Source organism: Terrapene carolina, unplaced genomic scaffold (genome assembly GCF_002925995.2).
Source record: "Terrapene carolina triunguis isolate 2854851 unplaced genomic scaffold, T_m_triunguis-2.0 Scaffold58, whole genome shotgun sequence".
Classification (NCBI taxonomy): domain Eukaryota; kingdom Metazoa; phylum Chordata; order Testudines; family Emydidae; genus Terrapene; species Terrapene triunguis.
The window spans coordinates 99,577,287-99,602,540 of record NW_020664409.1 but is presented as its reverse complement, the minus strand read 5'-3'; the positions used below and the strand labels follow the sequence as shown (position 1 = coordinate 99,602,540).

At 45.4% G+C, this 25,254-nt stretch overlaps 1 protein-coding gene across 2 annotated transcripts in view; it reads right to left on the bottom strand.

Annotated features, from left to right (window-relative positions):
- Positions 1-640: 640 nt before the first annotated feature.
- CCN4 (cellular communication network factor 4) overlaps positions 641-25,254 on the bottom strand; it is a 49,528-nt gene continuing 24,914 nt past the window's right edge. For both annotated transcript variants that reach the window (XM_024212768.3, XM_024212769.2), the window contains exons 2-5: positions 9,308-9,587; positions 5,599-5,856; positions 3,438-3,631; positions 641-1,656 (exon numbers count right to left, since the gene is read on the bottom strand). In XM_024212768.3, coding sequence (XP_024068536.1) covers positions 1,357-1,656; positions 3,438-3,631; positions 5,599-5,856; positions 9,308-9,587 — 1,032 coding nt within the window. In that variant the 3' untranslated portion in view covers positions 641-1,356. The remainder of the gene's footprint in view (positions 1,657-3,437; positions 3,632-5,598; positions 5,857-9,307; positions 9,588-25,254) is intronic.

Here is a 25,254-nt window from a genome sequence, read left to right as displayed (position 1 = left end):
TAAGTAATCATGGTGCTGTGGACAAGGAGATGGCGAAAACTGTCTGAGGCAATAGAGACACCTCCCCAGCAGAAAGGTTATAAAAGGTTAGCAGCAGGGCAGTGAGAAGGAGAAAGAGAGAAGTTACAGGGATATGCTTTGAACTGAGATGCTCTAGAGAGTCCCAGAAAAGTCTCTCCTCTGAATGTCTTTCTAAGTGCAATATTCATCCCAGTTTTTAATTTGTGTCCACAGTTTTTTTTTCCCTAAGTGCAATTTATTTCTAGTTATAAAATATTATTTACATAGGAATTGCATCAACTGGACACTATGGCTAGGATTTACAGATTTGGCATTGAGGATGAGATTTTTTTTCCCCTCTGGCTAAACTACCTTGGCCTATTCACACTCTGTCATTTATAGCCAGATGCAGAGAGACTGTTGACAAACGAATGCAAAAGACATGAACTGCTGCAATATACGAGAGTTCTCTAAAATCCCTGGTGTATTGGGACTGGAAGTCAGGGCTAGAGCATGCGCCAATGACGGACATTGTTGCCTGGAATGTTAGTAACTGGCCTTTTCTTCTCTCCGCCAGTATTTGGGCTTTCCACCACCTTTGCAAATTTAAAATAAAAATCTATTTAAAATTCTCCAAGCAACAGCCAGCAGCCAATGCAGCTGTGAAGCCTGGGTCAAAACATTTTCCACTCCATTCATGTACACTCATCAGTGGAGTGGATAATAATGTGATGAACCAGATTCTCCCATAGGCTATGCCGTCTTTACACTAGACTGGAAGTGTAATGTGGGTATAAATTACATTTACTCACAGTTGCTCCAAAAGCCCTCCATGTAAATGAGAACCGGCTTTGAAGAGTTTAGCCTTGCCTCCCGCCCCCGGAGACTGCTTTACCACGTTATATCCGAATTTGTGTTATATCGGGTCACGTTATATCGAGGTAGAGGTGTAGTATGTACTAATTCCCCTAGCCTATATGCACCCTTTGGGCATTAAACTGCTGGCACAATGCATGTCTTTGATGCTCTTTTAACATGTTCACCATCCCTGGTGCACCAATGCCAACAGGCAGGTTATTTAAGTCATGACATCTGAGCAACGTGGCTCAATAGATACATTTGATCATATAGGCACTAACAATGAAGGGGAACCTCTGGCCCTCATTAATGGACGGAAGTCTGCTATAGCGGAAAATCCTGCCTGTTTAAAAGTCTCTAAATATAGTAGGATAAACAAAGGTAACTTAATCCTGACTTTGAGAAACAAATGTTACATTGGCACTGGATGGAAGATTCTCCTTTATTTTAAAACCTCTGTAAAATCAGAGCAGTGGTTCACCCCAGCATTTGGCCAATTTAATTCGCTATTTCAGAGTAATCGTGGTAATGTGCCAAGTCAGCAAAGATGTCATTAGGGTTCTTGCAACTCAGGTTGCAAAAGCAGGCATTGATCCACATGATTTTCTGGAAAAATCCAGTTCCATCTCGGCACTCAAACCTCACTTCAATAGTCTTCGACTTGTACGGAGAGCAGCACCTGTTGTCTGTGCAGACACCACAGTATTTTGGCCTGTATGTACTTTTGCTCACGCAGCCCGATATGGTGTAGTTCATTGGTTCATCTGCCCTATACACGGCCAAGCATTTCTTCCCAGGCTAGATTGGGAGAGAGGACAGAAAGAGAGGCAAAGATTAATTTTCATTGCTTGGTACTCCCAGATACTACTTTGTCCCCCGTAGGCAGCACTTCCCTGAGGGTGGCAATAAAGATGGTCAAAAATAGAAAACAATTAGTGAAAAATATTGACATTTCCAAATGGTTTCAAATTCACAGGATTCAAAACAAGTTTGCATTTCAAATATGTTTTTTTAAAAATTCCAATTTTTAAAATTTCTTTTTCTCACCCATCCCCCAGAGTGTGATGAAATGAATAATGCCTATGGTTCATTTCTTTTCGTTTTTTCATTTTTTCCCCCTTTCTTTTTCCACTCTAATTTTTCTAAACTTCTTCTACTTTGGAAAAGTGACCGATTTATTTATTTTTGCTTCTCAGATACTTTTCCAAAGTTGGAGAAATTTTGAAAAGTTCAAGTAGGAAAAGGAAAACATGAAGAGACAAAAAAGAAACTCAACATCTCAACTCTCCTCATTTTGAACATTTTTCAGCTTTTGAAAAAACAAAATTTGAGTCAAAGCTAAACAAGCATTTGTTTCATTTCAGATTTTCCCACAGAAAACAATTGAAAAATTTAGTCAAAGTATTTTTTGTCATGAAAAAACTAGCTTTTGATAAAAAGCAATGGGAAAATGTCTCCTACTGATACATTTCTACCAACTTTAAGTAGCAGAGTGAGGTTAGCATTGCCATACCAAATACCGCCCTATGCAGAGAGCCAACACCCTTTAAATCCTGCATAAGCCCTCATTTCAACATATGGACATAGGTACTTGCCGATGGTTGCATGTTTTTTGCAACATTTCTCAAGAAAAAAAAGCACATATTTTGTTTCAAGCCGTTTTAAGGCCCAAAGATCTAGCTGCTCAAAAGTTGTTCACAGAGCATAAAAATCTTTCCATGTGTTATTACAAAGACAAATCAAAGGGAAAGTCTTCAGTGATGAAATGCTGACATTTCCTGCTGAAAACTAGGGCTATACCCCTTGAGTGTGAAAAAAAATATTCACCGCTCGTTTTGATTTTCACAACACAGAAAAATCAAAGTAAAATGTAAAATCCCCTCTAATTTCGACTTTTAATTCCATCGTGCCCCCCCACCCCACCACTTTCTCACAGAATATTCCACACACCTGTCTCTTGCAGGTGCTCCAGATTTACGTGCATAGACTTACAAACTCACTCGTGACAAGCTGGATGCTTCCAAATGGCAGAGCTTACACCAGTGGTTCTCAGCCTATTATATGCAGATGTCTGTGTGTTATGTGGGCTGCACCCACACAATATATACACTACTTGTAGGGCCCTGAGGATGTCACATGGGCCGCAGCTGTGTGTGATTGGTCTGTGGGTTGAGAACCACTGGTTTACGCCTACAGAGAGCATTGCATCACCACTTTCCTGCTAGCCCAGTCACAGGCACATCTGAACGAGTGGCTGGCATGCTGCTGTCATCTGTAGGGAGTTCCTGGCAGCCATCTTCCCCCAGTGGGAGTTATTTCCATCCTGCAATGGAAGAATGGGGTCCCTACTGGTCCAGGGAGGAGAAATTACACCTATTTGCACCAGCCAGAGTGTATTTAGGCCACAGGCTGCAACTGCTAATCAGCAGGTCGGTGTTTCCTTATTCCTCATCCCATTCATTGTCAGAAGATCCACCTTATTATTACGCTCTCCAGCAAGTAGCTCTCAGTGCCCCGCTCCTGGGCAGGGAGGGGCGACCAATCAGCGAACTAACAGGTGAGCAGTGAAATGGGCCCACCTTAATGTGTTTGGTTATATCCACCTCGCAGGGCCGCAAGTTGCAGAGGCGACTCTCTTTCAGGAGCCGGCACTGGTCATTGTCATTGGAAATTCTCGTCGAGATCCCCAGCCCGCAGGTTTTCGAGCAGAGGCTCCAGGGTGAGGTGTGAATGATGCAGTTTTTCTGCCAGGATTCATTCTCTCCTTCGTAAGCTACAGACCAAATGCATATGATATCAATTTACCCCACAAACATCCTTTCTAAGGCTCATTCTAACTGCCAGGCCAATACACTGAATGACAATTAAATCAAATGGAAAGGGCTCCATTTTCCTGCTCTGCTCTGTTTGTTCATCCCAGGTGACCTCCTAGATTGTGATGCTTTGGGACAAGGGTTGCCTCCTTTATTTGCCTGTATAGTACTTAGCACAATAGGGCCCTGGTCCTAGACTGGGGCTCCCACATTCTGCCACAATACGAACAATTAACAATGGAAACACGCACCAGTCAGTGTAGGAGTGAGATGAGATTTGAGCTTATTGTGAAAGTTTATTTCTGTACCGATTCAGCTGACTCAGGGAATGGTCCGCAGTCTTTGTGGAGGGCTGGTGTAGCCCAGAGCTTTTCATTTGTAGATAGGGCTGAGGGAATAGTCCATAGAGAACTTGGAAGGCACTCAGATTTATGGTGGGCTCAGGGTTTAATGTATTCGCAACCCTTAGCTCAGGTTTCCACGCACTTTGCAGAACTGGGGCTGGTCTTATCTGTAATACAGTACAGCCTCCAGGCCCCAACAGAGAGAGAAGCCCCATTGTGCTGTACAAACACAAAGTAAGAGACAGTCCCTGCCCTGATGAATGTATTTTCTAAATAGACAAGACAGACAAAGGAAGGCTGTATTAGGAGAACTAAGTGACTTGTCCAAGGCCACACAAGGAGTCGGACAGAGGCAGGATTTGAACCTAGATCTAGAGACCCATCCAGGACCTTAATCACACTTTTTTGGGGTTCAAGGTTGTTTGATGAAAAGGAAGGACACTAGTCTAATCCATAGGAAACCTGGGCTCAAGTCCTTGCTCCACCACAGACTTCCTGTGTGACCTTCAGCAAGTCCCTTAGCCTCTCTGTGCCTCAGTTCTCCATCTGTACAATGGGGATAATAGCACTATGCTACCTCATTGGGTGTTATGAGGATAAATACACTACTAAAGACGGTGAGGCATCCAGCTGCCATGTTAATGGGGGTTATCAGTACCTAAGGGAGCTTTGGGCAGTCACCTCTCCACCTGTTTTCTCAGCTAACATGCTATAGCTGGTGCTCGTACAATCCAGCCTATTATGGCAGGATGCTCCATGCACTCCAGAGAGCAGGTTAGTCAGACATGGTGATGTTGCAATGCAATGGGAGTGCGGCACACTACACTGCTTCATGTGGCAGTAGCAGAATGCAGTACCACAAGGGTTAATTGGAGGGGGGAGCTCTGTACTGCAGTTTGGACCCACGCTGTCCTGAAGTCTAGGGGGAGTTCAGATTATGGGGTGTACGCTAGGCCAATATAGTGATGGGCACCAATCCCAATCCAGATTGTCTCAAAATTCAAGGCTGCATGGCTTTGGAATGGGCCTGTTTCCGGGTATGTCTACACTGGAGTTGGAGGTGTAATTTCTGATGGAGCTCGTGTGCTAAGAATTGGTGTGCAGCCATGGCAGTGCGAGCGGCGGGAGGGGCTAGTTGCACCTGGACGATTCTGCCCAAGACCCTAGGCCCCTGTGTTGACAAACTCTTGGATTCAGATGCCTAAGCGTGAATGTGACATGGGCAGAGTTAAATGAGGAAGAGGTCTGTTGCACTTTCCCCGTGCTAGAAGTATTAGCTTCAGTGACCGCTCCCCTTTTCCCCTCCCCCCTCTTTTGCTGGGGTGAATGCAATTGTCAGTAGCACTTGGGCATTTTGCAGAAACCTGTCCAGCAGCTGTGCTACAGGGTTTGAACACAGCAGTGGCCTGCACGTAACCCACTCTGCAGGGTGAGTTACACAGCACTCTCTCTGCCTGATTCACAGAGGATAGGAACCTGCTGCAGCTACCAACTAGTTCACGCTGCAGAGGCTGGCAGTCCCGGGTTCCATTCCCCGTGATGACCAAGGCGATGCCCATTAACCACACACACACACACTCTACCTGCGGAGGAGATATGTCGTGGAGATGTCTTCCTGATCTTCTTTGAGTCATCACAGATCCACTGCTCGCAGCACTTGCCTGCTATCTTAATTTGCTTTGGGTTTGGGCACCAGACGAGCGGGGGGCGGGAGCTGGTGCACAATGGCAGGCAGCCCACAGCCCCATTAATGCATGTGCAATTGTACTTGCAATTGGGCTGGAAGGTCTCTCCGTTCTTATACCGGATTCCATTAAGGACACAGCCCACGCCCATAATTTCTAAAAGGGGGGGGGGGCGGGGAAGAGAGAGAGAGAGAGAGAGAGAAAGAGAGAGAAAGAGAGAAAACACCTTGAAGATCATGAACGGTATTCAGAATAACAAGTTTTTTTAATGGGGAACTCCCCAGACTGACAGGGACAAAATTTACGTGCCAGCACTATTCTGCTGCAGAACAAAGCAGGTCCATATAATTTTAGGCCTTATTATTACTAATAGGGTAGCTCCCCCTTATGAAGCATGAATGTGGCAGTTTCCTTCTCAGAGATCTGAACAACGTATTTTATTCCTTGTTGGATCTGCCAGGAGTCACATATGCAGCCACGGAGCTTTTCTTTGAGGTTCAAGTTCCCTTTACAAACAAGCAAACAGACACAAAAGGACTGTAATAATGATCCAGAAAATTGCAGCTTAGAACTGCAAAGTTTGGGGCTGTGACTGTTGAGTGCTCTATTATTTTATAGGACGTGAAGGAATTCCCAAACTGAGAGCCGGGAACAATAGAACTGCTGAGTTTTACCTGGCCTCGTGAATGCTCCGCGCAGCTCTTACAGAAACAAATCAACACAGATGCTCTCGGAAACAGGGCAAAATTCTGAGTTTGCAATGAAAAGCAGACTTAGGCACGTTGTGGGAGATCTCTCATTCTGTAATGAAGGCTAGCTCTACAAGGCTCTGATCGGAATCAATTGGCAGTCAGGAGCTTGTAATAGCACGTTAAAGCTGCAATTTCATAATTAGTCACAGGGAGGCAGTGTGCTACATAAAGCATTGCTGTCTCCCTTCTATTCTCTTCATTGATGAAGATATTCTTGCTTTGGAACTATCACACAGTTTTAATGTTGGTTAAAGATGGGCCTGAACCAAACCTCACTTCAACTGCCAGGTGATTTGAAACTTTAGATTCACATTTTGCAAAAGCCTCTTATTTTTAGAATGGATTGAACAAAATCCCTGAATCCAACGTCCCCGGTCCCCCCTCAATTTGAGTTGTTTGAAATCCAAATGCAGATTCAAAATGCTGTGTCCTGTGCCCACCTGCAGTTCTGAAGAGGGTGTGTTTGAGTGAGAGCACAGAGACAAAACTCAGACAGAGAATTCCAGTGATATGCTGCAATCCTTGCATACACACTATCGGGGAGCAAGTCCGTGGTTTCAATTTGCTGGGGGATTTGTTGCAAACCTTTCCCCCCGATTTAAGCTCACACCACCCTGTACCCCTCACACTGAGAGCTTCATTTGGACTGATCCCAAAGCTCAAACAGAAAAACCCATCCAAACCCTCAGAATCGTGAAGGTTTTGACTTGAAACCACACACAGTCACTGCGTTTTCCATAGGTTTCATCCCAAACCTCAAACTCATCCCAACACCCGTATATCTCCTTCAGGTGTTATATTATTATAAGATTATACTATATACATTGGACGGACATGACTGATCAGATGCATAATACTCTCAATGAGCAGGGACAGGCGCTGCCGCTGAATAAGGAGCTCTGCATGGCCTTTGCGTAAAATGGCCGATTCCTGGAACGTGCTGAGTGCGGTTAGTCCCCAGGGCCCCCAGTTCTCTGCAGGATCGGTCCCCAAGTGTGTTTGCTGAAATGCATGGCGAATGGGTAGACAATCCCAAATAAGGAAGCAAGTGCCTTGAGAGCAGGGAAGGAGCCTGAAAGCCCTTAAGGGAACTGCCACATGAGAAACAGCTGTGTCCTAATCTCCTTGGTCAGCAGGAGACCCCTAACCTCCCTCTGCCTGGCCAGCCTCAGGGTTTGTAGGGTCCCTTGTGAGACTTGAACTGGGACCTCAATGTGCCAAGGGTGAGGAATCAGGCCAAGAGATGACTGCCTCTCTGGTCCTCTTGGCAGGGCAACAGGCTGCATTCCCCTTTGGGCCCCACTGGCTGGGATGAGCAGCGGGTCTCCCTGTGGCCCAGAGTCCCAAGCATGCACCTGTATTGCTTCAGTTTGAAGCCAGCTATGTGTATCTGCTAGCCAGTCAAGACATCTTCTCTGCCTACTCAACACACTGAGCGTCACCTGCTGTTCCAGGTAATGCAAGAGCATACGGCTGCAAATCGGAGGGTAGGACTGGGCCTCCAAATGCTGTGTCCTTCTTACTCCTGACCACAGCCAACTCAAAGAGCAAGACCCCTATGGTCACCTCTCAACTGTCCAACAGGCTGGAGGACCAGCAGATCTTTTTCAGGGGCAGGGAGAATGGAATGTTTACAGTCAAGTATATCTTGACTTTAGTAAGGCTTTTGATACTGTCTCGCATGACCTGCTCATAACAAACTAGGCAAATACAGCCTAGATGGAGCTTCTATAAGGTGGGTGCATAACTGGTTGGAGCACCATTCCCAGAGAGTAGCTATCAGTGGTTCACAGTCAAGCTGGAAGGCCATATCGAGAGGGGTCCTGCAGGGATTAGTCCTGAGTCCGGTTCTGTTCAATATCTTCATCAATGATTTAGATAATGGCATGAGAGTACACTTATAAAGTTTGCGGATGATACCAAGCTGGCAAGGGTTGCAAGTGCTTTAGAGGACAGGATTAAAATTCAAAATGATGTGGACAAACTGGAGAAATGGTCTCTGGGGGGGAGGAGAGATGCGGACAAAGGCCAGGGTGCAGGGCCGGCTTTAGGAAGTGCGGGGCCCGATTTGAACAGTTTCGACGGCCCCCCGACAGGGATGACTTAAAAAAAAACCACGTAAAAACAACATGTGGGGCTTGTACTCACCGGGCCGTGCTCCTAGTCTTTGGCGGTGTGTCCTTCACTCGCTCCGGGTCTTCGGTGGCACTGAAGGACCCGCCGCCAAAGTGCCACCAAAGACCCGGAGCGAGTGAAGGACCCGCCGCCAAAGTGCCACCAAAGACCCGGAACGCCGCCGGGTGAGTAAAAATTAAAAAGGCACCTCTAGCCAAGGAAGGGATTCTCTGCCACTTGCCCCCCACTCTGGGTGGCCCTGCCACTGGGCGCGGGGCCCTCTTAGGCGCGGGGCCCGATTTGGGGGAATTGGTGGAATTGGCCTAAAGCCGGCCCTGCCAGGGTGGAAACGCAAGGTAAAAAGTCTGGGGACCACTGCGTTAACCTCTGAGGCTAGGACAAGAAGCAATGGGCTTAAATTGCAGCAAGGGAAGTTTAGGTTGGACATTAGGAAAAACTTCCTAACTGTCAGGGTTGTTGAGCACTTGGACAAATTGCCTGGGGAGGTTGTGGAATCTCTGTCATTGGAGGTTTTTAAGAACAGGTTAGACAAACACCTGTCAGGAATGGTCTAGTTATTACGTAGTCCTGCCTTGAGTGCAGGGGAATGGACTAGATGACCTACTTCCAGTCCTACACTTCTATGATTCTATGTTAATAGACAAGTCTTGGGTACATTCAGAGCAATAGAAGCTGCCAATGCTATTTATCTAAGCCAAAAATATATGTACATCACTTACGTGCACATACTCCTATTTCGTACCTAGGTCTGTCTCCACTGTAGTCACAGTACAAGCCCCTATGGAAGTCACAGGTATCAGCCTCCGTGCAGTTCTCTCCAATCTGTTTGGCACACGCCTTGCAGCACTCGCAGCCGTCAGTGATCAGGCTGACCCCTGCTGGGCACCGAGGTGGCCACGTGGGACACTCGCATGGCCACTTACAGTACTGAGTCCGTGTGTAGCCCTCAGTCACGACGGTGACAGCAGGGGGCATGGTGGTGGAGTCCTGGGACACAGCCTACAAACGAACAAACAAGGCTCACAGTCCTTTCAGGAAGGGCTTTGAAAGGTTTATCCACTAATTAACCCATGTCAAGTTCAAAGGGACCGAGAAGGAATGACGGGATCACAGCAAACAGCTATGGAGGTGGACCTCATTTGGAGAGCAGCCACCTCCCTCTTGTTGTGTAATCTCCATCACCAGCCTTGGGTAGAGGGTCAGGAGTTTGGAGAAGCACCCAGCTTGGATGGCCTTATCTGAGTGATGCTCAGCCTTTTCCACATTGAGATGCTTCTCCGACCCAGCTGGGATGTCTCTCCATTTAGCAATTGGGGGAGGGCAAAGAGGTTGTGACCCCCTGACACCTCTTCATGATCTGAAGATCAAGGAGCCCTGGCTTATATTAAACTCCTGGTCTCCTGGGATCCCTGCCATTTTTCATTTACAGTAAAGCTTCAAATTTCCCCTTGTACAGTATTTCAAGACTTCAGCCTCCAATACTGACCCACCGTGGGAAGTGCATTGGCTAGCGAGAGGGGAAGATATGTTCATTAGTTCTCGGTTACCCAAACATTTGGTTCTTGTTTTACCACGCTGGTTCGCCCATGCTGGTCCATGAATTCTTAGCTCCTCTCCCTCCCAGCCCCCGTCCCAATTGTAAAACAAGTCACAGACAATCAAATTCCTTGGCAGCATCCCACATCTATGCGGCTTTGATTTACTCTTGCTGTAACATTTACTTTAAACCCTATGGGTGGGCTCCATGAAGGTACGTAAGTCCCATTGATAGACACCACTGCGATCCACAAAACTCTGCTTGTGCTGCTACTTGGCACCCAAGTTTTTCCTCTGGGAATGCCTGGGTGCCTATCTCCTGCCTGAGCATGCGCACTGCTGCCTCACTCTAGGTATCCAGACCTATCTCCCACCTGAGCCCCAGAGCTATTCATAAGCCAGGAAAGATGGGTGTTTGGCCAGTGAAGTAACATGCAGGGGCCCAACCTGGTAGGCAGACAACCCCCATCAGAGCCTTTAGCCCAGTGGGTAGGGTACCCAGCCAGGATGTGGGAGACCTCCCCCCCCCCCAGTTCAAGTCTCCTCTCTTCCAGAGGGGGCGAAGGGATTTGAACTGGGCTCTACCACACCTCAAGTGAGTGCCCTAGCCATGGGGGCTATAAGATATTCTGGTGTAGGGCTTCCTCACTCTTTCCTATTAAAGCTGTTCCACTTTAGCTAAACAAGTCAACAATTACATATCATTTGGGCCAGTGAAAATGACTCTGTAGGCCAGTCGTTAGAGCACTAACTCCCTTTTTCCCCAGAGAAAGAAGGACTAGAACTGGGAGTCACCCACATCCTAGGTGAGCACCCTACCACTGGGCTAACGGCTATACAGGACGCTGTTCACCACCCCCACTGTTTTGTTTTGGGTCCCTCACACAACTTGGGTGGCCAAGCGCCTGTCTTCCCCTGATTCAGGGGAGGCACCTCCCTGCAGCCTGGGCTTAGGCGCCTAGCTGCATGCGAGGGGTGGGGCTTAGTAGACCGTGATGGCTTTGTGGAGCGCAGTCTGAGAGGCCTGTCTCTCCCCATTCCTTGTATAGGGAGCCTCGCTGCCTGACTCAGGCTTTGTGGATTACAGTGGTTTCCTGTGATTCCTTTTGTGGAGCTGGGCCTGTGTGACTTAAACCCTTATTCATCCGTGTCAGTGTCAAAAATACCATAGGTGTATTGCAGCCATCTCTGCCAAGTTGTGATTCACACTGAAGTCAGGTTGCTGTCACAATTGCATATTCCTTTTTGATGGGCTCTTGAGGCACTCACACTGCACCTGATGTTGCCTTGTTTTCTCTTTTCCCCCTAAGGCTCCACAAACAGCCGTTGGGACATTAAAGAGGTGAGCATCAGCCCCTGCCTCTTGGCACCTGGGTGAAATGCCCTGCACGTTGGAATAGACAAGTATCATTGTTTGGAGAGCTCCCCAAGTTACTGGGAATACGCAGACCTCCCAAAATGGGGCATGCTGAGGCAACAGATCGTGCAGTGAAGGTGCTGCCAGGGTTCCATTTCCCAACCTCCCCCTCTCTTACAGGTAAGAGTTGAACCAATATCCTGTGAGTGTGTAAAACCGAGAGTCTGTAAGCCTTCCTACAGCCAAGGAGAGGAGGGTGACATCGCTTTCCTCAAGCAGGAGAGAGGATGGGGTATGGAAGAGATGGGTGTAAATCTCGACACTGCTCTATTATATAATGATGTCTCACTGCAGTAATGTATTAATGTAACCTCACATTGCAATGCGATATCTGGTTGTCCCGAGAGTATGGAGAGGCCCTCGGCTACTACAGTACTTGAATGTTTCCTCAGCTGTTACAAGGTGGAAGATCACTGCACTAAGGTACTCAAGACAGAATCAGAACAGGAGACAGTCAATGAAGAGACTATGAAAAAGTGTTTGTGCTGCAAAGTTAAGCCTTGAGAGATGGCTGCATGGCGCATTAAGGGCCGCTGTCCCACAGAACTCTAATGACAAGTATCTAATATATCCCAGCCCGCTGTACTTTCCATTTGAAAAGACATATTAATTACCACTATTACCAATGATGGCAATTCCAAATCCCAGCCAACCCTTTGGTAAGGAAATTCTGCACAGCTGTCTGGGCCTACAGATTGCTCTCTTCCTTGCTCTACAACTTACTGATCTCAGCGAGTTGCCTTCTCAAACAGCCCGTTGGCATCCGCCTGCTCAGTTCTCTTCTGTTTCATCACTACACATGGTGGCTTTGTAAAAACGTCTCCCACCAATCAGAACTGGACAAGCTTCACTGGGCCTGGCTCTTAGTGGCCTCTAAACCCAGCCTCCATTTGTGCACATGCCAATCTGCAAACGCTTTCCAAGCAGCTCAACACACAAATGCGCTGTTGGAAAAGTGCGTGCATGTGCACAGAACGTCACTGGCACAAGGGAAGGGCAGGGTAAGGAAACCAGACACTTGTGCCCATCTAGCCCAGTCCCGTACCCAGGCAGGATTGTTCCCTACGTATATTCCTGTTTCAAATGCCTCAGGTACAGCTGACTGAAAAAGTTTTGTTAAAAAAATTCCCAATCAGAAAATGCCAATTTGGCAAAACGGAACCTTGCTGCGGAAAGGGTCAGTTTTGATGAATTTCTCAAGTTTCAAAACTGTGGAAACAAAAACTTCCTTTTCCCCCTCCCCCCCCTTTTTCTGGTTCACAATCACTTTTTGTTTCGAAATTAAAGCTAAACCATTGGGGCTTTTAAAATTGAAATAAAAAAACTTATCAATTGACCAGAACCACTTTTTTTTTTTTTTTTTTTAAACCCTTCAGAATGTTAGTTCACAGAAGTTTGAGATTTGGACTTTTCATCCCAATCTGGAAGGGAAAAAATTTCAAAATCTCAAAAATGTTCATGGGAGGGGAAAACTATTTCCCCAACCAGCCCTAGCTTTAAGTAATGGATCGTCCACTACTCCTCTAGAGGCAGACAATCCCACAGCTAAAGCCATCTCACTGTTTGGAGAGTTTCCTCAAGAGTAACACCAGACTCTCCTGTCCCTTGCATCTCATTACTCCACATTATGGACTTTGGCCCACCCTCAGCAAGTCTTTTCTCGCTTTGGGATAATTTGTTTGCCAGGGTAGCCTGTTCATGATCTCAAGATTTATTAAACACTTATAAGTCTGTTGTAGATACATGTGAATATACATATACGTATCTAAGGCTAGGTCTACACTACGGGGAGGGGGGGGAATCGACCTAAGATACGCAACTTCAGCTACGTGAATAGTGTAGCTGAAGTTGCGTATTTTAGGTCGACTTACCTGGCTGTGAGGACGGCGGCGAGTCGACCGCTGCCGTGCCGCCGTCGACTCCGCTTCCGCCTCTTGTCGCGGTGGATTTCCGGAGTCGACGGCAGAGCCATCGGGGATCGATTTTATCGCGTCTTCACTAGACGCGATAAGTCGATCCCCAATAGATTGATTGCTACCCGCCGATCCGGCGGGTAGTGAAGACGTGCCCTTAGATGTTAGTTACACTTTATTTAGAGGCCCAGTTAACACATCACTAATCACAGTCAATATATGTAATGTATTTGCTCTGGGCCCAATTCCCATTTCTACTAACATCCCTTTACACTGCTCTGCTCTTAGAGTTGGTATAAATTACATTTAAACCCATGCAAATAAAATACAAAATACGCCGGAGTGGCATCAAAGCAAAAATGAAAAAACAAAACAAAGCAGGCCCTTTACTTTAGCATTGCCTATTCCAACCTGCATAGTTTCAATATGTACAGCAAGCTATCAAAAATCCTTTCAAATGAGATAAGTCTATTTGCATTGTTGTTAATCATTGGAACTGTTAATGGTCACATCCAGATATGAAAAGAACCGATACAGCAATTCAATGAGTGCATTATCACAGCACAACCCTATAAGCAAATGCATTTGCAGCGAATTGCTGGTTTAGACAAGAGTGAGCCAGCAGATTGGCTGACAAAGGTTTCATCCTGTGCAGCTATGAAACTACAGCTCAGTCAACATAAATAGCAAAGGGGAAAACAAACCTCAAACCATAGTTCTGCTGGTTTTAGTTCATAGAAGATCATTTTTATGTTATAATTTGTGCACGCCCCCTCTCTTTGTCCCCCACAGCGGGGCATTAAAAATGTCCACCTCTGACAATAGGTATCACACAGTGGCATCATAGTTTCTGGCCATCCTTAGGATAGGAAATAACTGGGGTGGCTCCTAGCATCAGGTGTGGAGCTGAAGCATATGTACACCTCTACCCCAATAGAACGCTGTCCTCGGGAGCCAAAAAATCTTACCAAGTTATAGGTGAAACCGCGTTATATCGAACTTGCTTTGATCCGCCAGAGTGCGCAGCCCTGCCCTCCTGGAACGCTGCTTTACCGTGTTATATCCGAATTCGTGTTGTATCGGGTCGCGTTATATCGGGGTAGAGGTGTAGTTGTTTGCTCAGATGCCATCAGTAAAATACAGATTATGCTGGAATTCCTTCAGAGTTCTAAGAATGCCTTGTTGCATGAATGTGCTGAAAGAGATGCATTAGCAGTGGGTCTGAGCACAGGCTCCAGTTCCTGGGATCTGGAGATGCTATGCCAGATTCAGGAGAATCTATCCATAAGGTAGGTAGATACAGCAGAACCTCAGAGTTACGAACACCTCAGAATGGAGATTGTTCGTAACTCTGAAATGTCCGTAACTCTGAACAAAACATTATGGTTGTTCTTTCAAAAGTTTACAACTGAACATTGACTTAATACAGCTTTGAAACTTTACTATGCGGAAGAAAAATGCTGCTTTTCTTTAGTTGTTTACATTTAATACAGTACTGTACTGTATTTGTGCTTTTTGTTGTTGTTGTTGTTGTTGTCTCTGCTGCTGCCTGATTGTGTGCTTCCAGTTCCAAATGAGGTGTGCGGTTGACTGGTGAGTTCGTAACTCTGTTATCCATAACTCTGAGGTTTGACTGTAAATACAAGGTTGAGTTAAGTACATCAGTCTCCAAAGACAATCATGTGGTGAAGGCGCTGGACTGGGACAAAAGAGAGGCTGCCAGCTTTCTGCCTGAACTTGAGCAAATCACTTCAATCTCTCTGCCTCGGCTCCCTCTCTGTAAAATGGGGGTGCTAAGAATGCTCCAGTACCTCTCAAGGATGTTGTGAAGATAAATCCACCAGTGTATGTGAGGTGGTGATGTAACCCATGCTAACGCAAGGTGGCTGTGGCTAGGCCACAGATAGAGCTTTGAGTCTGCTAATGTGTCTGAAGTTGTCCCGAGTGACAGAGATCCACAGCAGTTCAATTCTCCATATAAGACACAACTCCCCTGCTCAGGTCGTAGATTCCTAGCATTTTAGGCCAGAGGGAACCATTAGGTCATCTAATCTGACCAGCTGTGTAACACGGGCCACAGAATTTCACCCAGTCACCAGGGTTGTTTACAGGACTCAAACCTGGGACCTATGAATGTGAAAGCATGACCAGAGCCATTAACTTGAAGCCAGTAGCAGACTTTTAAACGTCACTATGCCATTATAGGGGAACAGAACTACATTGTGTTAGTGTGTGGGCTACACTCTGATTCAGGGCTCAAGTAGTAATGGAATGCTCCAGAACACCGTTCTGACACTTTTTTAGGGAGCCGTAATGGCGTTACAGTATGTCCGGTACTATCACTTACTGGAAGTGTGTTCCGACACTTCTTTTTTTTAGGACTGGAGCATTGCTCTGCAGCTACAGTTATACTTCCTGTGAGGAATTACAGTAGAACCTCAGAGTTATAAACAGAGTTACGAAGTGACCAGTCAACCGCACACCTCATTTGGAATTGGAAGTATGCAATCAGGCAGCAGCAGAAGGGGAAAAAAGCCAATACGGCACAGTACGGTGTTAAATGCGAACTACTAAAAAGTAAAGGGAAAGTTTAAAAAAAAAAAAGATTGGACAAGGTAAGGAAATTGTTTCTGTTCTTTCATTTAAATTAAGATGTTTACAAGCAGCATTTTTCATCTGCGCAGTAAAGTTTCAAAGCTGTATTAAGTCAATGTTCAGTTGTAAAAACTTTTGAAAGAACAACCATAATGTTTTGTTCAGAGTTACGGACATTTCAGAGTTATGGACAACCTCCATGCCTGAGGTGTTCGTAACGCTGAGGTTTTACTATCACTGTGACACTCTGAATACCTTCCCCAACCTGAAGAAGAGCTCTGTGTAGCTCAAAAGCTTGTCTCTCACCAGCAGAAGTTGGTCCAATAAAAGATATTCCCTCACCCACCTTGTCTCTCTGGAGACTGATGTCAAACAACAGAACAGGTATCTTCTTCCTATTGCCCCAAAACACACCTCAACCTTACCATGGAAAAACCAGCTCTGGGGACCAGAGAGGAGCTCAGCTTCCAGCCCGTTCAGTCAGCTGCTGCAGCAAATTATCTATAATGCATTTAAGCATTTATTCAAATACTCATCCCTGTAGCATTTGAGAAATATAAAGGATGCGATTCAGTCCCCACAGTGGGGGCATGTTTTGTGATGCAGACAGTGACCCACTAATAATGGCTGTGGCTAGATACTGTGGGTAGTGACACTTTATGAACACCTCGACAGACAGAACTCCTTTCACATACTCCACCCAACAGGCATCATGATGGTTCTGGCTTTCATTCATTGCCATATTTTGATTTAAAAAAAATAAAACACAACACAATTTCAGATACTAGTTGAGCTTTTAGAAATCCCTTCATTAGAACATCAGTACATGCTGTGTCCATAAGATTGGGTTACAGAGCGATTTAAAAAGGCGGGCTAGGGGATAAGGTTGACTCCAAAGTCCCAAAGGGTTGATTTCTTTGTCAAGAATATTCTGGAACCCCCAGCATGCCAAAAGCAATTTCTGTTTTCAGCTTTCAGTAATTATTTTGCATGATTCCTCTCCAATCCTGTAGTCTGGGAATACGCCATCTTGGATGCACAGGAGAAAATATTTCAACACTAGTTATTTATGATGACTTCTGATTTTATTTCTTCCAAGTTACCAGCCTGTGCTCATGTAAGGAAAACACAAGGCGCCTCTCACCCTGTTATGGCTGATAATTCTCTGTTAAGGTCACTCGTGACTTCTATTTGGCAGGCTCCAACTGCCTTTTGCACCTGCAGAGAATAACACATCTCCAGCCAACAACAGCTAGTATTTAATATGTGCCCATTCCGGGAGGGAAGAAAGAGAAGATGATAAGTGATAGCATAACATGTTGATAGCATAACAGCCTCAGTGTTTATAATGGCCAAGCATTTTTATATACAAGTCTTATTTAAAGAAACCAAGTAGATGGCAACCGTTCAGTGGTATGTCTTACATACTGGCGTTGCTTTTTACCAGTTCCCTAGGAAGCACTGTTATTGTAAGTTAGTTTTGTTTTTGAAACCTTGAAGGTCTGGGTTATTGTGCTGAAACTACTGTATAGCTTGGCTTTCAAGCCAGTCACAGCAATAACAGGCGGCTTTTACACCAAGCATAAGGGAATCTCCAGCCTTCTTTCTTCAGTAGCAAAGTCCCAGGTTTACTGCAGTATCATCATTTTGCTGTAAGTTGTTATGGCCTTTTAAAACAACGTTATTCACTCAATTGCCTCCGTGTCGCTTGAGGTGTTCTTCTGTAATGTTGTTATTTCTAGAGATAAGCCTAGACCAAACCCTGAGTCACATGGGAGACCAGTGAGATATAACAATCTGCAGTGCCTCTCGATCGCGTTAACAAGGAAAGGCTGTTTACCTAAAGAACATTAATACTTTGCACTGACTGGGTGAAAACCTCAGCTAGTGTAAAGTGGGGGAACTCCAAAGTTCTCACCCTATATATGTAGCCCCTTTCATGGGAAGATCTCTAAATACTTTACATACATTAATTCAGCCTTGTAATATCACTGTGAGGAAGGCAAGGCTTTTTATCTCCATTTTACAGATGGGGAAATGGAGGCATAGAAAGGTTAGCATTACTTGCCCTAGATTATATTCACCATATCATTGACAGAGCTGAGACTAGGATCCAGGAGTCTGGACGGAGCTTGACAGTGCCTTGCTCAAATCACATCCTCAGACCCCTCTCCTGTTTTGCTCCTTGGGATGTAAATATTAATAAACATTCCGAAGTTACTGACACTCCTTTCAAGGTGCAGTTTGTTGCTCTAACAGGAGGATGTTTCCAGAGCTACCTGTGAATTTTGTAAAGACTAGATAGAGGTTCCCAAACTGGTCTGTGGAGCACTTGCTGGTGATCTGTGGAGAGCTGGCTCTGCATGCATTTCCAGCTGTAGCCAGGTAATATTTATAGTAGGAATTAGTAGATAAAGAGTAAGGAACCAATAGCGGGAATTCAAGAGACCTGCAGGCCTAGACCTATAAGAATAGTTTACACAGTTAGCATAAGGCCTTATAGCCTGAGTAGGAGTAGCTGCTCAATAAATTAGCATAAGTAAGTAAACCAACGGTGACCTTAAGTCACAAGATGGCACAAGAGTTTGTTTATTGTTTTGTAATAATCACAAATGCTGCAAACTGCAGGTAGGTAACCACAAGAAGGCAGTTTGAACCAGTTTAGAGTGTTTTTGGAGGGAAATATAAGCAGATGCTCAACTGTAGGTAACCATACTAATCCAATTGGCATCTATGTTAACAAGCATAAGCTAATTAACATACTAAGCTATAGAATAAGGACTCCCCAACACTATAAGGGTGAGGAAGTTAAGCTATGGTAAAGGATGGAACAGCTATACGTACATATGTATCGGGGAGAAGAAGGCCTATAGCACATCTGGTCTCCAATACAGCCACTGGAGTTCTTCACAGACATGCCAGAGTCGGACTAGGATCTGTCTCAACCTTAGCGCTCTCCCAAAGGATACAGTGAGCATATACATGTAATGGTGCCCGTTGCTTTGACAGTGTTATATTATCTCACTTTACGTGTTTGGATTGTTTAACTTATTGGACTAATCATTGTAATACTAAAACTTTCACAAATACAAAAGGTCTGCTGTGAGTGTTGTTGTCATTGCTGTACCCATGGGGCTGCCAAAGCAGTAACTCTGATAATACTGGGCCTGATCTTGGGACAAGACCTACCAAATTTACAGTGTGTTAATAGGGCAAACTAAATCAATAACCTAATAAATAAACAATCAATTGATCAGGCAACTGAGCTCATAAAACACATTACATTTCTACTATTCCTTTTCCATGTAAGCACCTGCTATAGTTGATAGAGGGCTGCTATGGGATCGGGAATGGGAGAGGAGGTGGTCCGGACAATCACAAGTCGAAGTGGTAAATAGTGGGGTCTCTAATAAAACTGTGGTTCCCACTATAAAGGAGTTTGAGACCCCCGACAGAGACTATTCATTTAATTGGACTGATTTGCGGTTGGATCCTACAAGTCCTTTGACCTATAGAACTCCTAATGGGAGGAGCATTTGCCAAGGGCTTGCAGAATCAGGCCTGTTATTAGTTAAGACATTACTCTGTATTCCTCCAAATTTGCTGTCCTAAGTAATTATGAAGCAAATAAGCCTGGGATTTCAAATCATTCAAGGTAGTAAGGCAAGTGAAACCTCAAAAAAGGTCCATGTTTTTATGCTGTATATCCACTAGTCACCACATACGGTAGAACCTCAGAGTTACAAACACCTCGGGAATGGAGGTTGTTCGTAACGCTGAAATGTTCGTAACTCTGAACAAAACATTATAGTTGTTTTTTCAAAAGACTGCAGCCCAACATTGACTGAATACAGCTTTGAAACTTTACTATGCAGAAGAAAAATGCTGCTTTCTTTTAGTAGTTTACATTTAAACACAATGCTGTATTGTATTTGGCTTTTGGTGGGGGGAGGAGCGGGGGGTCTCTGCTGCTGCCTGATTGTGTACTTCCGGTTCCAAATGAGGTGTGTGGTTGACTGATCAGTTCATAACTCTGGTGTTCGTAACTACGAGGTACTACTGTATCCCTTTGCTATTGGTTCCACCTAGTGGAATGAAATATCCTAAAATATATGTGCAGAAAGTTTAATGTGACGCAGCAGCTGCAAGCCAGGTCTTCGATGATTTAGAGTTGGTAAAAAAGCACCACAGCCCTTCTGTACTCACGGAATTGCATGTTTCCTAAAGCTGCCCTGACTTGGCCCCTCTGGAACAGGGTTGCTCCTTGGAATATTAAAATGGACGGATAGGTCAAACTACTTGATGACATAATACATCTATTATTACCAGCTATTCCCGTGACTAGAGTCTCAACCTCTCTGCTCAGGCAACAAGGTGGCCACAACAGTGCTAATTTTGGTGGTGGTTTGGTGATGGGAAGGCTAATCCTTTCAGTCCATCTGCTCCAAGACAAGTACAACTATTTAAACCCTGCTGGGAGAGGAGTAACTCTCCAAACACAGTCCTAAAGTACACTGTTGTGATTCAAAACTTCTTCCGTCTCCACCAGCCGCCTTGTGGTTGTCTGACAGGGTCAGGAGACAGCTGTCCCAGATTCCCCAGGAACGCTTGGTGGATCTCAGGAACATTGCATCTATACCTATACACCCAACTACCAAAAGTATGTTGGCGTTTGCACTAAGTATGAGGAGGGCTTTGATCATGATATACCACACCTGTTACACAGTAAGGAACTGAACAGAAAAGCAATACAAATAATAAAATAAATACTAAGAAACTTGCAAGAGCTAATGAATGAAGGAGGTTTCAGTAGGACTATACAGATTACAGAATGTCCGAGCACCCTACTGTCACAGAATCAGTGGAACTCTGGCTTGATCTAAACCAAGAACTGAAACCACACACGTGGACAAAAATAAAATGAAACAAAGCAACTGGAGCGCTCCATTACTTAGCCAGCACGACTGGTCTCAATATACAAAGGTTGCAGGTTCAGCCCAGAACAGGAGGAAAAGCCTGGCAGCGCATAACCCTGAGTCCCTTCCTTCCCTACTAACATTTAAAATTAAAGATCTAGATTTCCACTTCCAATCTATATTTGCAAAGGAGTTTGTGTCATTATTCAAAACAGGGATGGTGATAGATGTCGTAGAAAACAAGACAGCAAAGTCAGAACATAGTCACTTTCTAAAATATGTGCACTCGTATCTGGCACTGACTGATGCTATTTTTTGCGCATTTGTATTGGTTTGGGTGAAACTTCAGGAAAGTCTGTGCTAGATAGGGAAAATAATTTAGTATAAGTGTATTGCTATCTAAGGGTCTCTCTAGTTGATATAGCAGGGACTCAATCATTGTCATCTTGTTTTACTTATAGACTAGCAATATTTGCATTCACTCCCACAGTCAAGGAGCGGAAGAAATACCATGTGACTTAGCTGATCAATCACACAGCATGAATAATGAATTACAAATAGTGACCACTCTAATCAATAATCATAGCAAATTGGTTGCAAACCACTAGAACCTGAAATATGTTTGTATAAACCTAATCATGTCAAATAATGAATACGTTTGGAGCAGTTAAAATCTGACCAAGGATGATTTGAAAACAGAAAATGGGGTTGAATGTGTCAAAAACAAAGCAAAAATAACCCCATCAGTCCCTCACTCCCACCCAAGTTGTTAACAAGGATGAACTCATCAGCTTCACCATGATTAAGGGTGAGACTGAAGGCACGAATATAACATACCCATAGATGACCTGCTTGCTGTAAATACTGATGCCAACTTAAACAGACTTTTTCCACACTTGGTGACAAAGACGCTGAATCAAGTATCACATGGCCAGCTTACATCAACTGTGCATAAACATAAGAGTTAACTTCACATTCACATCAGGGCAGCTCAGTGGTTTCAAAAGAGTGAAAGATAAAACGGAGAACACATCATCGTAGGCTGCTCCCCCTTGAAGAAGCACTTCCACATAGCAAGAAGTCATCTGAGAAACCCTGAAAAGTCACTAGATGTCGCTATGTAACCTACACGAGGGAACATTTCAGAGAGATGCAATAAGAAGTGCCCATCTCACATGAGGGGAATATCTCTCCCCTCAATGAACGAGGGGCGCCCAGGGCACCATCTAGGGTGACTAGATGTCCTGATTTTATAGGGACAGTTCTGATATTCGGGGCTTTTTCTTATATAGGTGCCTACTACCGCCCATCCCGGTCCTGATTATTGCTATCTGGTCACCCTAGCACCCTCTGAGTGAGGGAGTCTCTCTCCCGTGGGGGCGAGCTGGGGTAGGATCTGTGGGGGGGTAGGGCAGGGGTCATGTGAGGGAGTCTCCCCCCCCAGCAAGCGGGGGCGGGGCAGGGCCTCAGGGATTATCCCCAGAAGCAGGGGGAGGCCGCGGTACCCACGAGGCGCCGGTTCTCCCAGGGCTTGGGAGGCGATGGCTTAGATGCCATCTCCTCTGCTCCGGCTCTGCTGCGCATGCCCAGCCAAGCAGGGCCGGCTCCAGGGTTTTTGCCGCCCCAAGCAGCGGGGGGGGGGGAAGCCACTTCGGCAGCTGCTCCACCACCTCTGGTTCTTCTTCGGTGGCAATTCGGCGGCAGGTCCTTCCCTCCGAGAGGGACCAAGAGACCCGCCGCCAAATTGCCGCCGAAGAGCCCGACGTGCCACACCTTCCCCTTGGCTGCCCCAAGCACCTGCTTGCTGAGCTGGTGCCTGGAGCCGGCCCTGCAGCCAAGCCACCCCAGCCTCCTCCCTCCCCACCTGACTCTGGGCCAGGTTGTGCCTGCAGATTGACATCGCTGGCTGCCGCTGCTCAGGCTTCCCTCAGCTCGGCGGGTTTGCTGTATCCTGTCCAGACCCTGTGCCCCCTGGCTCAGGGCTGAGGGCCGCCGGCAGGATCATGTAGTTGACGAGCGTGGAATGGATTTTATTATGATTTTGTGACTATACACATTGGCGACTTCTTTCTCTGAATATCACTGTAATCTGCAGTGGAAGTCGCTAGATTTGTCACTGGTCATCTTGGCACTTATTTCCTCGCTAGGGAAACCAAAAAGTTGCTAAGTCTAGCAACAAAATCATTAAGTTAACAACACCGTTTTCTGCACCTAACCTTGCAGCCTTTTCATGGCAAGTGTGGGTCTGTTACACAAGGCCAAACCACTCAGGCCCAGAGCCTCCAAAGGTATTTAGGCACCTAATTCCCAGACTCCAAAGCCTGTCACCCAGTAGGTAAGGGGCAGTCGTATAGAGTTATCTGACTTCAGATGGCAACAGGATTTATCCTAGCTCTGCACTGGCCACTGTGCTGAGTAGAAGGGAGGGGGAGGGGAGAGAAGAAACAGTGTCTGTCTTTACTGAAATGAAATGCTCACTAGGCTGAGAAAATAAAATCACTTGTCAAGCCAGTGATTAATATTTCCATGGATTTGATAGCAATGCACAAATCATTTCCACTAGCCTGAGCTGGGAAAGATATCTGTGTGAAAAATGCAAGCGAATGCTGAGAAGTATTCATCCCTACTGGAACTCATCTATTTAAAATGTACGGATTACATATGTTCAGCTGTTTGCCAAAAATATTGCTTATGCTGGCACAAGCACTGTGGCCTCAGAATTCTTTCACATTTTCCCAGAAAAGTATCCTTGCCTATTTTTCTAATTGTTTAGACAGAAAGAACTTGGCCGTTAAAAAGGTGACTAGATGCCTCCTATAGGTTTTCCCAATAAAGAGCAGCATTTTCTTAGATCAGGGTCACCTAAAATTCTGTGGCGTCCTTGGCAAGTTGACAGCCAAAGAAAGAACACACTTAATGTGCATATGAGATGGAATATTTTATGTCCTATAAGAACGTGTACGTTTCTATCTCTGGATTTGTTCGGTTTATGAGCTCGTCTGGCAAAATCAACAGAGATTATAAGATATTTGCTCTGCACAGTTTATTTATTCAGTAACAGGATGACTTTGACAGATACAAGTCAATTGGGAAAGTCTGAGAAGCAGCAAAGAAAAGTCTCCAGTAGGGATGGGTGAATCACATACTAAATGTGGAGAGCAGCACAAACTTTGGTGCCATTTGGCGATTCAAGTATTATGAATAGGTTACAAATGCCCTCCTCGTGCCAAGAACACGAGGTTGATGAATGAGTCAGTGGCAGATGCTGGGTTTCCCTCCTAATTCCAGCTCCAGAACTAAACCACACTGCTAGTTCATTGGTGCCTGAGGATCCTTTGCACAGTATCTATGTGCTGCATTTACTTCTCCCTTTGTCTTGCAATCACTGTCCCTCTCCAGTTTCAACAAGCCAGAGGAATTATTCCTCCAGATCACCCCATCAGGTAGTAAATCATCAAGGCACCATCTAGTAGGAATTTTCCTCTCTCTCCATGTTTCCACCACTGGTCAGTTTATTTCAACTTTGGTTTCCTGACTTGCCCCCATGTTGCTTTGCTATTGTCTATATACCTTCCTTGCAGATGGCTATTCACAGAGCAGGGAGCTTGCTCTCATTTTGCAAGTGGCTTAGTCATTCAGGCACTGATGGGCACAGCTTCAGACAGTCCTTCCATCCCCCATCTTTGAATAGACTGTCAAGTTACAGACTGCAAAAACACAGCCATGATGAGACTGGTTAAAGATGCATATGGAGCGCATCCATCACTGTGATGTCTAGCCCAAAGCAACCAACAAAATATCATCAGCCATTTGGCCTTGAATGACATCATCTGCAAGGTGGGTCTTGCAAAGAACCGTAAAACAATCCTTTCTGTTAAATTGTACAATAGACTTAGTTCAAAAGATAAGACACAATGCAGCCTCTGCATTAGGTCTCTCTTGAGAGAACTGATGTTCCAAGAAAAAAAAAAACTCATTATAAAAGCAAAGTCTTTGTTTTCTCTGTGTGTAGCACAATGGCGTCGTGGTCCATGACGGGGCTCTCGGGCACTATGATAATACAAATAATAAATAGCTTGCTGTTTAAGAGAGCTACACAAAGAGGAATGTCTGCCTGGCACAGGCTGTGCACAGATTCTGCCTGACTTCAACTGGGAAGAGGTTCCCATTTGGCTCCCTGAGAATAGCTGCTGTCTTTGGGTCACCGATAGCCTCGCTCAAATCCTGGCTGAGGCAGAACACAGCAACTTCTGCCACCAGTGGATGGAACCCTGCTGTCTGGTTAAATC